The 18602-nt window shown below is 45.9% G+C and overlaps 1 protein-coding gene across 1 annotated transcript; it reads right to left on the bottom strand.

Moving 5' to 3' along the window:
- Positions 1-16116: 16116 nt before the first annotated feature.
- LOC124666262 (F-box/kelch-repeat protein At1g23390-like) lies at positions 16117-18294 on the bottom strand. The gene has a single exon (XM_047203606.1). It carries the CDS (start codon positions 17921-17923, stop codon positions 16664-16666), a length of 1260 nt encoding a protein of 419 aa, XP_047059562.1. The 5' UTR covers positions 17924-18294; the 3' UTR covers positions 16117-16663.
- Positions 18295-18602: the final 308 nt, after the last annotated feature.

Below are 18602 nucleotides of genomic sequence, written 5' to 3'. Positions count from 1 at the left end.
TCCAAGGAAAGAAAGATTTCAATTGGGCTGCATCTGGACATCTGGGCCTTCGAACTATCCTACTGGGCCTTTTGACTCGTACAATTTCAGCCCACTCCAAAACAGGAAACTTCGGATTTTTCTAAAAAAAACAGGAAAGTCCTATGCTTCGCAAAAACACAAAACAAGGAGATTCAACATATAAGTTTGTTTATGTAAAAATAAAGATTTAATTTATCCGTTTGCAATAGCTCAGAGCGAAATACACTCGTTTATTGTCCGCAAAATAATCAAGATATCACATGTTTCTTGTACGAGGAGGCTGACATCGGGGACCCATGAGCCAGCAGCGTCGTCAACGTTTTAAAGGCGGCAGGGGATGGAAAGAAAAAATAAACCAAAAATCTGTTGGTAAAAATTTTTCGTTCTGAGAGGATGACATGCGGGACCCATGAGGCAGCAGCATCCTCAGCGTTTATTGTTCATAGAGGTTGACATGTGGGACCCGTGAGCCAGCAGTGTCCTCAACGTTTTAAAGGCTGCAGGGTGATCGAAAGAAAAAATAAGCCAAAAATCGTTTGGTCAACAAAATCCAAGAAAAGAAACATTTACCGTTCTGAGAGGATGACATGCGGGACCCATGAGGCAGCAGCATCCTCAACGATTCCAAGGCGGCGGGGAAATATCCAGAAATTAATTAGGGCTTCAAAATAAATCCATCAAAGGAAACTTTTATTGTTCATAGAGGATGACATGTGGGACCGACCTGCCAACAGCGTCCTCATCGTTTCAGAGGGGGCAGGAGATCAAAAGAAAAAGGCAAATAGCCAGAAATTAGGGGTCAAAAATAACTCCAAGAAAGCAAACTTTTATTGTTCGTAGAGGATGACATGCGGGACCCATGAGTCAGCAGCTTACTCAACGTTTCCAAGGCGGCACGGGATCAAAAGAAAAAGGAAATAGCCAAAAATCAGAGGGTGAAAAAAAATCCAAGAAAATAAACTTTTATAGCACATAGAGGATGACATGCGGGTCCCATGAGCCAGCAGCGTTTCAAACGTGGCATGAGATCGAAAGAAAAAGGCAAGTGACCAAATATTAGGAGCCAAAAATAATTTAAGAAAAGAAACTTGATTGTACATAGAGGCTGACATGTGGGACCTATGAGCCAGCAGAGTCCTCAACGTTTCAAAGGCGGCAGGGGATCAAAAGAAAAAGGAAATTGCCAAAAATCAGAGGGTGAAAAAAAACCAAGAAAATGAACTTTTATAGTACATAGAGGATGACATGCGGGTCCCATGAGCCTGCAGGGTCCTCAACGTTTCAAACGTGGCATGAGATCGAAAGAAAAAGGCAAGTGACCAAATATCAGGATCCAAAAATAATTCAAGAAAAGAAACTTGATTGTACATAGAGGATGACATGCGGGTCCCATTTAGCAGCAGCGGTATCACCGTTTGAGAGGCTGCACGGGATCAAAAGAAAAAGGCAAGTGACCAAATATGAGGAGCCAAAAATAATTCAAGAAAAGAAAGTTTTATAGTACATAGAGGATGACATGCGGGTCCCATTTAGCAGCAGCGGTATCACCGTTTGAGAGGCTGCACGGGATCGAAAGAAAAAGGCAAGTGACCAAATATCGGGAGCCAAAAATAATTCAAGAAAAGAAAGTTTTATAGTACATAGAGGATGACATGCGGGTCCCATTTAGCAGACAGCGGTATCACCGTTTGAGAGGCGGCAGGGGATCGAAAGAAAAAGGCAAGTGACCAAATTTGAGGTGCCAAAAAATCCAAGAAAAGAAAGTTGATTGCACATAGAGGATGACATGCGGGTCCCATTTAGCAGCAGCGGTCTCAACGTTTCCAAGGCGGCAAGGGATCAAAAGAAAAAGGAAGTAGCCGGAAATCGGGGGTCAAAAAATCCAAGAATAGAAAGAATTTTGGTTCATAGAGGATGACATGCGGGACCCATGATCCTGCATCGTAAACGGCTCGATCGGAGAGCGTTGAACGAGATGGCGCGATCTAGAAAAAAAACAATGCCAGAGAGGCTGCCATCTGGGCCCTACATCCCTCGGCGGTGCGGATTTGCGTTGACTCGGCCGACGAACCCGAGATTTTGAGATGCACCACGTCCCGGGCCACCATACGCGACGTTTTGGCCGTTTTTGTCGGGCTAGGTGGCCTGAAAAACGAGAAAAAAAACGTTTTGACATGCACAACGGAGAGACCAAAAATCGTTGGCCATGGTACACCAGCAACCACGGCGCGACTTCAACTTCGTCGGCCATGGCAACTTTTCTTGTAGTGACTTGGATACCATTTTATTATTATCTGCAAATGCCCTACCTTGATTGTTACATGAGTTTCTCTCATCCATGCAACATCCGTCATCCATCCCTGTGCCTACAGTATTTTAATCCTGCTGTTTACTATAATCACTACTGCTGTCTTTGTTACTCTGCTGCTGTTGTTTCACTATCGCTATCGCTATAAAGCCGTTACTACCGATAAACTCTTGCGAGCAAGTCTGTTTTCAGGTGCAGCTGAATTGACAACTCCGCTGTTAAGGCTTTCAAGTATTCTTTGTCTCCCCTTGTGTCGAATCAATAAATTGGGTTTTACTTCCCGCGAAGACTGTTGCGATCCCCTATACTTGTGGGTCATCAAGCCTATCATTGAGCAAACGAGCCAGAAGAAAAACTTATGCTTTGCTTGGCAAGATGTTTTCCATATCCATGAAAAAAGGGGAACTGTTGGTTGGAATCCAATAAGAGCTTTGTATGCTTTTTGTGAAGAAAAAATAGAATTTCCCCAAATGTATGACCAGAAATCTTTTTCTTCTGAGAGCACCTTTTCCATAGCTTCTTGAAAAATAACCTCCAAGTCATTAAATTCCTCAAAAGCTTCTTGAGACAGTGGTAGATTGAAAAGATCTTCTGTGTATTCAGTAAGGACAGCCTCATTGACCGAAATATTTGTTTTTTTTTGCAAAAGTGATTAGGTGTGGAAATTTTTGGTGCAGACATTGATCATTCCACAAATCCCCCCAGAAGAATACACTCTTTCCATCTCCAATGTTACATCTAGCCAGTGCTTTATAGCTGTCCAGTAATTTCAAGTGTGATCTCCACCAAAAGGAGCCTACTAATCTTTGCCCAGAACTGCTCGAGATGCATAATATGAATTCCAAATTAAGTTCACCCATGGAGTATCTTCTCTGTTAAACAGTTTATGAACATTCTTCAGGAGAAAAGCTTTATTTTGTATGTCTAGATTTAGAACTCCAAGCCCTCCTTGCTGTTTTGGTCTGCAAATCTTTTTCCAAGCAACCAAGGCAGAACCTCCAGCTTGTACATCATTAGCCTTTTTCCTCCAGAAGCAATGTCTCATGTATTTTTGTACTTGCTCCTTAATTGTAACTGGGACATCCAAGCAACACATAAAGAAAATTGGTAGAGAAGCAAGAACTGATTTAACCATCAGAAATTTTCCACCATAATTCAGAAAATCCACAATACCACATAGTCTTCTTTGTACTCTCTAAACCATTGGTAAGAATTGTTCAATGGAAGGTTTAGTAAGTCCCAGAGGCAAACCAAGGTAAGTGAAAGGAAGACTCCCAGTATGGCAATTCAAAGTGAGTGCATAGTGATGCAGTCTCTGTTCATTCACATTGATGGGTATGATATTGGATTTGCTATAATTGACTTTTAGCCCAGTAGAGGTGGCAAAGGATTGCAGGAGAGCTTTTAAGAAAATCAACTGTGTGGCATCAGCTTTAAAAATTACCAGTGTGTCATCAGCATATTGAATCACAGGGAAGTCAGGGCAGGAAGGACATGCAATTGGCATAGAGACAAGACCAAGTCAGGGCTCTATTTAGGATTGATTGCAGAAGGTCAGCTGCAAGGACAAACAGCAGAGGTGACAATGGGTCTCCTTGTCTGACACCTCTCTTGCAGTAGAATTTTTTCCCAGGCACTCCATTCAACAAAACAGCTGAAGTACCAGAGCTCAGGATGAGGTGTATCCATTTTAACCATTTCTCTCCAAAACCTTTTGCTTTTAGAATATCAATAATGGCTGAATGATCAATAGTGTCAAAAGCCTTGGCAAAATCCAATTTGAGAATGAGAATTTCCTCTTTGGACTTATGACATTGGTATAAGTATTCAAAAGCCCATCCTAGGCAATCCTGGATTGATCTACTCTTTAGGAACCCATATTGGTTTTTGTGCACAATCTTTAGGATAATTTTTTGTAATCTGTTTGCCAAGAGCTTGGTGATTATTTTGAGGACTGAGTTTAGCAGAGAGATTGGTCTATTGTCTCCAGCAGTTAAAGGAGAATCATTCTTGGCAATAAGAGTAATGAAAGAAGTATTGATACTTTCCAGCTCCACCTCTCCGTTGTAGAAGTCAGTAATCAAGGAGAATATATCATCACCAATGATAGGCCAACAACTCTTAATGAACTCATTATTAAAACCATCAGGTCCTGGAGATTTGTCATTTGGCAATTTTTTTACAATGTCCTCAACTTCCTTCTTCTCAAAAGGTCTTTCAAGGGAATTTCTCATATCACTAGAGATTGGTTCACAAAGATCCTCTAAATTGAATTGCATAGAAGAATTGCCAGATGTGCCCATCCTTTCTTTTAAGGCTTTCCAAAGGATTTCTGCTTTCCCATCATGATCAATTATATCAGCAAGGTCATCATTTTGCAGAACAACAATCTTGTTGTGCCTAAAATTGATTGTTGCCCTAGTATGGAAAAACTTTGTGTTTTCATCTCCTAATTTTACCCATTTGATCTTTCCTCTTTGCTTCCAGTAAATCTTCTAGTTTTTTAAGAGAGTGAGCACATGAGACTTTAGCAAATCTCTGAAACAAATTTCCTCTACTGATAAGTTTCTCATCTCCTCCATCACATCAAGAAAATCAATTACTTCATTGACACTTTTTTATCAAATTCTTCAGACAAGGAAGATTTTTTGACCACAGCTTAATAGTCCTTCTCAAATTTCTTAACTTTGCATTGATCCTTTTGGCACTGTTTGAATGGTTAACAGGAATGTCCCAAGCATTTTTCACAATTTGCATAAAATCGATGTGCTGTAACCAGTAGTTCTCAAACCTGAAGATATTCGATCTTGGAATTTTTGTGTCAATAGCAATAACACGGGGAATGTGATCAGAGATTAGTTTGACAAGAGAATACACCAATGAATTGGGATAAGAAAGAGTCCAAGAAGAAGAGGTAAAGAACCAGTCCAGTTTTTCCAACAGAGGGGAGCTTTGCATATTGCTCCAAGTGAATTTTCTTCCTTTCAAGGGTAATTCGATAATACCCAGGTTACTGATGGCTTCATTGAATAACAACATACTGTTTGTGTCCCCTCCTGGCTTGTTTCTATCTGATGGGGCTCTGATGAAATTAAAGTCACCCACAATTAGCCAGTCAGTATCATCTGGCATATAAATATTTGCAAACCAATCAAGAAACCTAGCTTTTCTTTCAGCTTGACAAGGACCATAAATGTTTGTGAGTATCCAAGAATCCATGGAGATTTTACAGGTGAATTTTATAGAAAGGGAAAATTCATTGGAGAAACTGATTTCTCCATCAAAAATGTTGCCATTCCAAATGGTAATAATTCCTCCTGAGGCACCCATAGAGGGCAAATATTCAAACTTGTTGAATTTCCTAGGACAGAATTTTTTTATGTAATCCATATCAAAGGTTTGCCTTTTAGTTTCCTGCAAACAGATGATATCACAACCACTTTCTTCAATTTTATTTGCCAAAGCCAACCATTTTTCCTCTGCATTTATGCCTCTAATGTTCCAGTTCAGGATTTTCCATAGTCTTTTGTCACTCATTGATAAACTATGTGTTTTTTTGTAGTACACTAACCCCCAGGGGAAACATTTATTTTTTTCAAGAAGAGGCCCATGTGTAATTGGCCCAGCAGATAAAGAAGCCCAAGGAGTAAAATCGCAGCTCATCAAAGCCCAGCAGTAAGGCAACACAATATAAAAACCAGGTTCAATAACATAGCTGGACATGATCATCAGGATTACAGACTTTGTTTTCAACATAAACAGAACATCCACTTGGTAACTAGGATGAAGAAGAACTCCAAAAGCAGCTGAATAATTCCATTCAGCACACACACAAAAGCTATTGGTTGTACACATGGGATAAACTATTTCTTCTTCTTCTTCTTGTCCCGCAGCTTGCTACCATCAGCTGCTGCCTCTTTAATCTCCTTTTCCTTCATGTTTCCCAGGTTGACCACTCTTCCATCATATTCTTTCTCTGCCACCTTGCAGAAAGAAGTTGCCAAGTTTTTAATAACTTTTTTTTGACACGCAGGAGGTGCAGCATTACAAGGCAAACAATCTTTATCATTGCAAGAAGAATGTTTCTTGAATCCCTTATTTAATTGAACAATTCTTGGGCTCCTTCTTACCTCAGACTCAACTAGAGGGTTATCACCTCTTCTTTTCCTTTTTGGAGCAGCATGAGGAAGTAACTGTTCCAAAGGTTCCATGTCAGACACATTATCTAATTCCACAATCTTACAAGTAGGAGCCAGAGAGGAGACACATTTATCAGGTATGTCAAACAGGAAGACTTGCTCATTTAAATCAGTGGTAGAAACAATATCCCATAAAGGAGATCTCAGCAGAGCAGAAGTCCAATCAAATTTTTCAGGGGTGAGCAGCATCATAGTAATAAAATTAAACCAACTTACAGGAATCTTGCAGAGACTCCCCTTCTTCTGAAGATCAGACTCAAAGTGAGGGGCAAATTTTTTTTCCCAAAGCTCCATTCCTTGAACAGAGAACTTGCTCTTCTCAACCTCATGGTCCACAGGATAGAAAAAGGTATGAACCATCCCCAACTGTAGGTGAGCAACATTTGGCTGAACAAGGGCATTACCTTCAAACATACCCAAGTCCCCATCATTATCAGAATTACTAGAATTGCTTGACTGCCCTTCCTCCATCTCACTATCATCAGAGGCATAGGATTCTAAGATGCTTAGCAGACCAGCACCCAGGGAGTCAGGAGCATTGCTAACAAGTCCACTAGTGACTTCATTCTCCACAGCAGCTGAAGAGAGACCATAGATAGTGCTATTTTCCACAGGTGGGGTGGGAGATCTTGGTGAAAATCCATCTCATCAGGTACAGCAGCAGCAATCAGTTCCAACATGGCAGCATTGTGATGTACCTCCTCAACTTCCATGTTGTTATTGGCAGGTGGTAGGGCCCAGTGGCCCCAACCTTGGTTCTCTGCATTTTGCTCCATCATAGCATCCTCTGCTGCTTCATTGGCTTGATCATTTGCTATAGGTGGTGGCAAAAACTGTTGCAGTTGCTCATCTTCATTAGGTAATGGGTGAGGGTCCACACCATCACCAGGCAGAGGATCTTCATCAGCAGGTAACTCTCCCAACAGGTTTTCTGCAAGAATCTCCACAGAGCAGGTCCATGACTCAGTGTCATGAGCATCACCAACAGTGTATCTGAGACTTTTTGGGATATCTTCAAGATTAGTAACACGAATCTTGACTAGGACTCTTTCTTTATGTGCAGGATCTTTCTCCCAAAGCAGTAGCTTGCCAATTTCCACAAAAGCAGCCGCCAAATCATCAGTGTTAATTAAATCAAGCGGGGGCCACACAATCATTAGCCCGCATTCATGGTTAAACAAAGCCCTACGCCAGTTTGTGCCTCTGTCATGCCTAACAAATGAAATATTTGCATCTAGGAATTGAATAGGACTAGCCCGCACCAATCTGTCTCTATCTCTGACATGAGTAAACTGCACATAAGCTGAACCAAAAGGGCAGGGCTGGAGGTCTCGGAAAGCAACCCTAGCATCATTGGTCAAGAAGTCTTCCATCACTTCTCTGATATTCTCAAAGGGAATCTGACCTGGCGGAACAAGGTTGATGGTGGAAATGGCGATGTCTTCATGCTGTCGCTGCCGCCGAGGAACCACCACCCGCTTGACTCCAACACGGCCAGGAACTTCAAGAATCTGGAATCCTCGCGGCACAAAGGGGCGGGGATCAATCGGGATGTTCGCCATTACTGGAGGAACCACCTCTGTCGCAGCAGCAGAGGGAGGGGAGGATTGGAGTGGCACTGTAGACGACGAAGCCGAGGAGGCGAGAGGAAAAGGTGGCGAAACATCGGAAAAAACCGCCAGGTCCTTCAGACAGGAAACTACCTGGATTTGGGGGGCAGGCCCATGGGCCCTGAACCAAAATTGGAAAGTGTCATCAGGCCAAGCCGAACAATCAGGGGCAGGAAAGGAAGGGTATTTGAAAAAGGTGGCGGGTTTTTGGCATTGACACGGCTATGACCACCATTTGATTCTCTATTAAATTCCTCATAATGCCAATTTGTATTTTCCTTAACTGATCGAAACTGCCATCCTGAATTTTTGACTCTTGGAGAATCATCAGTGGGGAAAATCAAACGGTCAAAAATAGAAGTGGTATTCACAGAGGAATTATTTTGGTAAGAAAGACGATCAAAAACTGAAGTTCTCCTTTGAACTTAGTGAGGATCCTTAGTTTCATTAGCCACCAAAGAAGACATGAGAGAATTTAGTGAGGATCCTATGACCATGCCTCTTATGCTTTTGTACAGGGGTACGGTTTTGGTTTCTAACGACATGACCCCTCTTCCTCTTGGTGTTTCTAATGTTTTGCAGGAATTTGGCGACGTGTTTCCAGAGGAGGTACCCGCGGGACTACCACCATTGCGAGGTATTGAGCATCAAATTGACTTGATTCCCGGAGCTTTGCTGCCCAATAGGGCGCCATATAGAACGAACCCCGAAGAGACGAAGGAGATACAGAAGCAAGTACAAGCGCTACTCGACAAAGGTTATATCCGCATAAGCCTTAGTCCTTGTGTTGTTCCTGTTATTTTAGTTCCTAAGAAAGATGGTACATGGCGTGTGTGCGTAGATTGTAGAGCTATAAACAACATTACTATTCGATATCGTCATCCTATTCCCCGTTTAGAGGATATGCTAGACGACTTGAGTGGTGTTGTTGTGTTCTCTAAAATTGATTTGCGTAGTGGTTATCATCAAATTAGGATGAAAGAAGGGGATGAATGGAAAACAGCCTTTAAAACAAAATTTGGTTTATATGAGTGGTTAGTAATGCCTTTTGGACTAACTAATGCACCTAGCACTTTCATGAGACTGATGAACCATGTTTTGCGTGAATTTATTGGCAAGTTTGTGGTTGTGTATTTTGATGACATATTAATCTACAGCCGCAATGAATCGGATCATACTATACATATTAGACATGTTTTGCAAGTGTTGCGTGATAATAAACTCTATGGTAATCTTGAGAAGTGCACATTTTGCAAAGATAAGGTCATATTTCTGGGTTATGTTGTCTCTAAGAATGGAGTAGAAGTAGATGTGTCTAAAATTGAAGCTATTCAAAATTGGCCTACTCCCATGAATGTGAGTCAAGTAAGAAGTTTTCATGGTCTAGCTGGGTTTTATAGAAGATTTGTGCCCAACTTTAGTACTATTGCTGCACCTTTGAATGAATTGACTAAAAGGGTGTTATCTTTGAGTGGGGCGCATCCCAAGATCATGCATTTGATGAACTGAAACGATTGTTAACTTCTGCACCGTTGCTTGCACTTCCTGATTTCAATAAGCAATTTGAGATTGAATGTGATGCTAGTGGTATTCGAATTGGAGGTGTGTTGATGCAAGAGGGTCGCCCAATTGCATATTTTTCTGAGAAACTTTCTGGTGCTAAGTTGAACTATCCTATATATGATAAAGAATTGTATGCTTTAATTAGAGTTCTTGAGGTTTGGCAACATTACTTGTGGCCAAAAGAATTTATCATACATTCTGATCATGAAGCCTTAAAATATCTGAAAGCCCAATCTACTTTGCATAAGCGTCTTGCTAAGTGGGTTGAGTTCATTGAGTCTTTTCCATACATTATTAAGCATAAGAAGGGAAAAGATAATATTGTTGCTGATGCTTTGTCTAGGAAGAATATGCTATTAACTCAACTTGATGTTAAAATTCCTGGACTAGAGATACTATGTGATTTGTATGCCACTGATCATGATTTTGCTGAACCATATCGCTTGTGTGCTATTGGTAAAGCATGGGAAAAATATCACATACATGATGGGTTCTTGTTTAGAGCTAACAAACTATGTGTTCCAGAATCGTCTGTGCGTTTGCTCTTATTGCAGGAATCTCATGCTGGAGGTTTGATGGGTCACTTTGGGCGTGAGAAGACGCTACTCATGATAGCTGACCACTTTTATTGGCCAAAGATGAGGCGGGACGTGGACATGTATGTGAAGAGGTGCATTACTTGCAACAAGTCCAAGTCCAAGCTGAAGCCTCACGGTTTGTATACTCCGTTACCGGCACCTACTACACCTTGGGAGGATATTAGTATGGATTTTGTGTTGGGTTTGCCGCGTACTAAGAGAGGCCATGATTCTATATTTGTGGTAGTTGATAGATTTTCCAAGATGTCACACTTTATTGCCTGCCACAAAAGCGACGATGCGTCGCATATTGCTAACCTGTTTTTCAGGGAGATTGTACGTCTACATGGAGTCCCGAAGACTATTGTTTCTGATTGTGACGTGAAGTTTATGAGCTACTTCGGAAGACGTCGTGGAGAAAGCCGGGGACGAAGCTGCTTTTCAGTACTACTTGTCATCCCCAAACTGATGGTCAAACTGAAGTGGTGAATAGAACATTGTCACAACTGTTGAGATCCATGATCAAGAAGAACCTGAAGAAGTGGGAAGAGTGTTTGCCGCATGTGGAGTTTGCTTACAACAGGGCGGTACATTCTACCACAGAGTTGTGTCCCTTTGAGGTGGTGTATGATTTCAAACCCATTACTCCGCTTGATTTGTTGCCTTTTCCCGTACATGAGAGAGTTAATATGGAGGCATCCAAGAGGGCAGATTTTGTACGGAAGATACATGTGAAGACTAAAGAGTTGATCGAGAAGAAAGGCAAGAGCAATGCTGCAAGGATGAATAAGAAGCGTAAAGAGATGTTGTTCAAGCCTGGTGATATGGTCTGGGTACATTTTTGCAAGGATAGGTTCCCGAAGCTACGGAAGTCTAAGTTGAAGCCTCGTGGTGCTGGTCCTTACAAAGTGCTTGCCAAGATCAATGATAATGCATACTCGATAGATCTTCCAGTTGATGAGTTTGGTGCCAGTAATTCTTTCAATGTTGCTGATTTGACACCATATGACGGAGAAGACCTTGGAGCGTCGGGGTCGACGCCTTTTGAAGGGGGGGGAGATGATGAGGACATCCCTACCTCACTACTACCTCCGTCATTACAGGAAGATGATCCTGCTCAGGATTGGACCAATGACACGAGCTCGTGCGAAGCTATTTAAACAACAGGTGAACTTATTCCTAAACGATACTTTGATTGATGAGAACTTTATACTGCCTAAGTGCTATTATTTATGTATGATCAGGTATGAGGAGGGAGCGAGCATCGCACGAGGAGGAGAGGAGCAGCTGGACCAGGAGATGGACGTGAAGCTGGACATGGAGCTGGACATGAAGACATCCCATGGACGCGCGAGGGAGGAGCGGGAGGCATGTGCGAGAGGGGAAGCTGAAGTTCAGGCCGGTGCTAGATCCGGTCCGACCGGCCGTGCCGCCGGACCATCCGGTCCCAGGCCCGGTCCGACCGGATCCAGCGCCGGGTCCGTCCGGTTTCAACCGGCCGCGGCGCTTGTGCCATCCGGGCACTATCCAGTAAGACCGGGAGCCTCGTCCGGTAACCACCCGGCGCCAGGCCCGGTTTGAACCGGACCGGCCGGTCCCAGACCAGGTCGACCGGCCGCCAGACCGGCCGACTCCGAGTCTGTCTCGACCAGATCTATTCTGGGTCGGTTATTTTCGTACTTTTTCGGCCCGAGGTCGTCCTGGACGCCTATATAAGTCCATAGGACGCCCCCAAAGTTTCTTTAGACCACGTTTAAGATAAACCCTAGTTCATAGTTGTTTGCTTTGCAACTCTATTGAATTTCTACATCCAATTGCATTGATTTGGTGTGGAATCCCTGAAAGTCTTGTGTGATATGTTGTTCTATTGAGAATTAGTAGATTGCAACTTACCGTTTCGTGTTCGGCGGCTACGTGCGCAAGTGTGTGGAGTTGCGAATATCTTGCAGGGATGAGAGCTGTTGCATTGGCGACAGGGACCAATCGAGAGATCTCGTTGCGTCATACAAGTTATCTTCCACTTCATCGTCGTATTCCTCCGCTGCTATCACCCCGTGATCATCTTCACACCGTCGCTTACTGAGAAGATCGGACCACCCCTTATCAGGAGGAGCTGGCACCACTACAATATACCTCATTTATTGTACCAAAACTAAAGAAAATTTTATAGTACCTATTTTTGTTGACCGAACGAACTAATGGGCCGGCCTATCCAGGATTGGCTTCAGGTGGTGTACCACTCCGGCACACTAACGAGCGATAAGTAGGCATGCCCGCAAACAGGTAAGAAAAATATGTTTAGCGCCCTCTATCTGCGACTAAACCTATACACCGATCAGGGCGGTGCCTGGTAGGCACCGCACACCGCCCTCGGGTGTGCGCGTGGCCCAGGTAGGATTTTCCCCCTTTTTTGTTTTTGTTTTCTCTTTCCTATCTTTTTTTGTTTTTGTTTCTTTTTCTCACTTTTTATTTTTCAGTTTTGCAAAAATATTAAAATACAAAAGTAATGTTTAAGTTTAAAAAAATTAATTTTAAAATGTTCATACTTAAATAATGCTCAGATTTGAAAATTTTCAATTTTGAAAATTGTTCAAATAAAATAACATTTTGAAAATTGTTGAAATTTAAAAATTGTTCAAATTTTAAAAATAGTCACTTTTTTTCCATTTTCAAAATTCCTCAAAGAACAACATAAAAGAAAAAAGGAACGAAAAAAATCATGTACCTGATGATGTTGGGTCGCAGCCCAGTAACCCACCTCGACCGTGTGTGTGTGTGTGTGTGGTGTCCAACGAGCGCCGCATTGGTATGCATATGGGAGCCCCCCTTGTCCGCCACTCTGCTTCAACCTTGAGGTACATCAACATGTGTCGAACATGAACATAAGGGAATCTCCAGCGGTCCGATGCAAATGGGTTGAGGCGGTCTGTTTTGGTTTGAGCGGACACACGAAGAGCAAAATCCTAGCCCAACGGTCGATGTAAACGGACCAATGTGTCCACATCGATTTATTTGTCGCCCAAATTTGTGTAGCTAACGTGTCGTCGTGGACACAACAGTATGCGTGTGTGTGTCCACCTCTTGTCGCCTCGTGCCCGCTTGTTTGCCGGTCGGCAGCCGCTTCGCTTCTGCTCATGCACACGCTGGTCACTGCAACATCATCAATGACACGTTCCGACTTCAGCAGCCACCCCAGGATTGGCGGGAGGCGGCTGGTCTTCTGCACCGCCAACAATGGCGTAGGCCGGGAGTCCAGCATCATCATTGCAAGTGATCGCCCCCTCCCTTTTAAGGGCAGCGGCATCGCCCTACCATTTCCCACAACACGCCCACAATTGCCACTTGTGGTTCCTAGAGCACAGCATACACCCCTTTAGGACGGCCATGGCAAGGGATCATGGCCATGGAGGAAGCCCAAGCACGACCACGAGATTAACTAGTCGGTTGGGAAGCCTAAGAAGCCGCGTAACCGCATCCACGTTGGCCTGGAAGTGGCGCTGACACTCTAGAAAAAACATCACCAGCTGTGAGGGGTGGGACGACGTCCACCTTGCCGACGGCGGGTTCCCCAACTTCAGAGGGTGCCTATGATGTAGGTCCCACGGCAGGGCCGCAAGAGGTGCCGGGAGATTTCTCGCTGGATGGCCCTTCTGCATCTGCATCTCATCGCGGACCAAGCCTACGACATGAACTCCCCGATTTGGGATACATTCAGTAAAATCGAGGGGGGGGGGGGGTCCTCAACACCGATCCGGGTTCCTCGGCAACGACATGTTCGACTACGGCCCTCCCCTGGCACCGGACATGAAGGTGGAGGACGAGGAGGAGCCGCAATCAACGATGTATGGCGACAACGAGGTCCCGGGTGAGGAGGAACGGGACGACACCGTCAACTTCATTGGCTACTTCCCCTACTTGGCGGAGAAGGACAAGGAAGAGGACACCGTGGACCATCTCCCCGTCATGCCGTACATGGTGGAGATGAGAAAGAGGTAATGCTTGCCATCAAGGCCTAGGAGGCGCTGGGGCAACCGTCTCACTGCGAGCATCCCTGTTTCGCTACTGCGCCCACATGTCGGAAGAGCTATATGAGGAAGAGTCCTTCAGGATCGCCATGGAGGCCTCATGCGCACCGCCTCCACCCCCACCATGGTCATAGTGGAATCAGTGACACATGCCTTCCCGGGTCACTCCTCCTCCGACGACATACCCTATGTCGTCATTGGTGTCCAAGTGGCAATGGGAGCAGTATCCCGCGCCTTCCACAACCCCTCCTCCTCCACCGCCGGTATACCCTCTGGCGGCGCTGGCACCTAACTCGTTGTGAGAGGTGTTCGTGATCGTGGACCTCACCTAGGACAACGACGAGCAGTAGAGTAGGCTAGGGTAAATTAACTATGCAAATTAATTATTCTATCAATAAAAAAGTATAAAAAACATTTGTGTCGAGCCGCTAGGCTGCCCTCGACCCAAATAGACAAAAAGGACGGTGCGGCTGATTTTGTGTCCATTGCCCGACCCAAATAGACCGGCCGACGTTGATGCCCTAAGACTTCAACAACATGGCACCACATCCAACGATCTAGCCATTCACTCCTCTCTCATGCGTGCCCAGCTATCCATGTGATCGACAAGTCTATTTTGTATAAGTGTAACACCCCGGGTTTATAGGGAACGAAAGGGTAGATTTAGGAATTGTGCATACATCAAAAATTGAGGGGGAAATTTTCGGTTTTCTTAAAATCAAAGTGATTAAGATCACTACGCATTTCTTGATTATTTAGGAGTATCATTAAGAATTTTGTTTTGATCTTGAAATAATCTTCGTTGTTAGTTTACCAGAAAATGGAAAAAATGGAATTACAATAGTACTTTTGAATTCGAAAATGGATTTAAATCTTACATTCAAAGTTGAACTACATTACAAAAAAAGATCATTCACAATAAAGCAAGCACACACTTTATTGATAATATAAACATTACATTGTCCTTACAAATTTAGAATAATAATAAAAAACAAATAAATAAAGAACTAAGACTAAAACCTAATCTAAGTCCTTTATCTATCCTTGTTACCTGCAAAAACACAAAAAACTAGAAGATGGGCTAGGGCTATAATGTATCCACACCCAAAGGTAAGTCATATTTATGTTTGAGTTTGACAGATAGGTTCCAGGAAGATTCATGGAGTCCATAACTGGACAAATGACACATGGTAGGCAACCAACAGTGAACCAGAGTAAGCAAGTAAAGAGGCAAGCCTATAGATGATCATTAATAGCAAATCCTCACAACCATTGGAACCAGAGCACACTAGCCAAAGGGACAGATAAGTGTAACATTGAGACAATAACAAACTAGGTAATAATTAAGGTCAATGAAATAATGTCAAGCTTAATAATAAAAGAGGAATGGGCAAATAAAACAATGGAAAATCATCTTGGCACTAAACAATCAAGACCATTTCAACATTCAATAATAAAGCTATGCAAGATTTAACTATGTAATAATATACATGGGTAGCTCACACAAAATAGCTAGGCAAGGATAAACCATGCTCAGCACAGGATAAATAGCACAGTTGGGTAAATATAAGGATTTCCCAAGACGATGCCATTCAGAGGCAATGATTTGTAATGGTACAGGCAAAGGAAAGCCTAGGTAAATTATCCAAGGCCCAGCTTCATCACTGCAGAGATGTAGGGATAACTGAATCAACACCGAGCATAAGCAAGGATGCAGACAAGTTCAGCCAGAGTAAATGGAGTCAATACACAGGTAAGTAAATGCAGTAGCTAGCAGAATAAGCTAAAGGTAGAACATACAGTTGAGACTGGAGAAGAGCACTTCAGTTAACACTTGATACAAACAGCACATAGGGACTGTATATAGGAGCACATGGTTTAGTTCATCAAAAGGATGAACTAGAGCAGGATTCTTAGATGGAAAACATAATCCATTAACCGGTGAGCCCAGCAATCTCACACTTCACTTAACCGGCAACGAAAACAGGCATACGGTTTGGGACACCTGACCTAACTTCGCTCCGAACATCTCCGAAGCGTTTGCAACACTATTACAGGTCCGTGAGAAACAAGTTGTAACCAGCGAAGAGCTTAATCACGCGATACAAGTTGGCATTGGCTGAGAAACCGTGAACGCCTTGATCGCCAGGCGAAGCATCTGCAATGCAAATCATCTCAACCTGAACATGGTATATGCCCCACGTATTGGTTCATCGAAGTCCATAGCTTGGCTGAAATGTAGTGCATCCATTGCGTGACTGGTCACGCCAGCTCCAGCCCCAGAGTTCGCCAAGGTGCAAACTTTGAGTACAGCAACAGTTGGTTGTTGTTCCAACCGCAGTGGTTGAGGTTGATTGATTCAGTGCTTGTCCGCGCATGCCCGTCGCGAGGACACAGGTCGCAGTCCCCGCGCCAGCTCGTCCAGCCCCACCGGCGAGCACGCAAGGATGGCGCGGCCCATCGGCTCGGCGCGCACCGCCGGCGCGCAGGGCACCCACTCCCACCGCTCCACGGCGCTCCCCTTCTCCCCGCTCCGCAGCTCGTAGAGCACGGCGCCGTTGCCCAGCTCGGCCGCATTGTACACGTACCCTCCCGTGGCGTTGCCGCACACCCCGATCGACGGCGCCAACTCCTCCTCGTCCTCCTCGTCCTCGTCGCGGGGGAAGAGCCTCCCCGACATCTCGCTAGGCATCGTGTCGTCGTGTGTCGACAGATCCAGGTCGTCGCCGTCCACCTCCCACGCCTGGATCACCACCCTGTTCTCCGCCCCCTCGCCTTCGCGCTTCGCCCCGAAGAGGACCAGCCGCTCGGCGCCGGCGCGGCCAGGCGCGACGCCCCACGAGGACACGCCGGAGTTTGGTTCGAGGCGACGGGTGGGACCCCACCGCCGCTTCGCCGGATCGAACCAGCTCGCCCACCCGGTGGTCCGGTCGACGAGGTACACTCTCTGTTCCGTCGCGGCCGCCGAGAGCCACGTGGCGGCCGCGGACTCCCGGAGCGCGGCCGGCATCGGGTCGCAGGTGGTCCAGCTGCCGCCCTCGTGGACCTCCACCGCGGCGGCGTCCTCGCCCTCGGCCAGCGCGAGCTGGCACGCGCCGCCCAGGGCCACCACGCGGTCGCCCACCGCGGCGAGCACCGGGTCGACGCGCCACACGCGGGGAGCCTTCATGGCGACGCACGCGGACGTTCCCAGCGGGTCCCCCGCGACGTCGAGGCCGGAGAGCGAGAGCGCGCAGACGCGGTCCCCGCGCGCGCCGCGCACGAGGCGGACGTGCGACGGCGTGGCGTGGCGCGGGGCGTGCACCGTGAGCCACGCGCCCGAGTGCGGGTCGTACGCCGCGGTGCGGCGGCGGCTGCGGCCGTGGAGGTGGACCACGAGCCAGGGAAGCCGCCGCGGGCGCCGGCGCAGCGCGGACCGCACCGCGCGCAGCCACTCCCGCGAGACCCCCGCCGTGGCGGCCAGGTCGGCCGCCGGCACGCGGTCCACCACCGACTCCAGCACGTCCCCGTACAGGTACAGCGCGGCCAGCGCCGACGAGTCCGCGGCGCCGTCGGCCTCGCGCTCCTCTTGCCCCTGCCGCCGGTGCTTCGGCTCCTGCGCCTGGATGCCCACGCCCATTTCCAGATTCCGATGCTGCAAGACCACAGCAAACTGTAGCTAGACACTCTGCCGCTAAAAGATCTCGAATTTGGGCTGTGCAGCTAGAGGCGGCGAGCTAAATAGCCGCCCGGAGGCAGAGTGGTTGAGAAGGGACGACCGGCCGAGCACTGAGCAGTGGGCAGCCACTGAAGATAAACGTGTACTGACTTGCGCACTTTGAAAACTGGAACGACAGGGACGTAAAGACTTATCTTTTGCCGCCAAACCTGATCGGAACAACGCAAAGAAAAGCAATCAGCATTCGTCAGGGGCCTGCAAGATATTATTCAGATCCGATGCTGCTGCTGCTGAGCTTTGCGAGCTTTGGCTGACGCCTCGCCAACGGAAAGGTCAAACAAGACTCCACTCGCCGCCGGTGATAACATCAACGCCGCCGGGATTATGTCTAGCACTAGCACTGGCTACTAGTTACTGAAGCGAGTAATTAGGAAGTTTGAGAATATAATCTGCAGTGAAATCGCAAGACAGGCTGCCGCGATCGAAGCCCATGATCCACACATCCTGGACGACGATGCCATCGCCAGGGACGGGACGCGCGTCCAGCTCGGCGATTGGCTGCCTGATCTTTGTTCCTTGTTGAGAATCTTATCACCACGGTGCGCGTCATTGTCACACACACAGAACCACTGCTTTTCTA

The sequence above is a fragment of the Lolium rigidum genome, chromosome 6 (assembly GCF_022539505.1).
Source record: "Lolium rigidum isolate FL_2022 chromosome 6, APGP_CSIRO_Lrig_0.1, whole genome shotgun sequence".
NCBI lineage: Eukaryota > Viridiplantae > Streptophyta > Magnoliopsida > Poales > Poaceae > Lolium > Lolium rigidum.
This window is presented reverse-complemented; position numbering and strand designations above follow the sequence as displayed.

Excerpts from the sequence above, each read along its gene's own strand:
- LOC124666262 (XM_047203606.1), bottom strand. The coding sequence starts at position 17,923 with ATGGGCGTGGGCATCCAGGCGCAGGAGCCGAAGCACCGGCGGCAGGGG.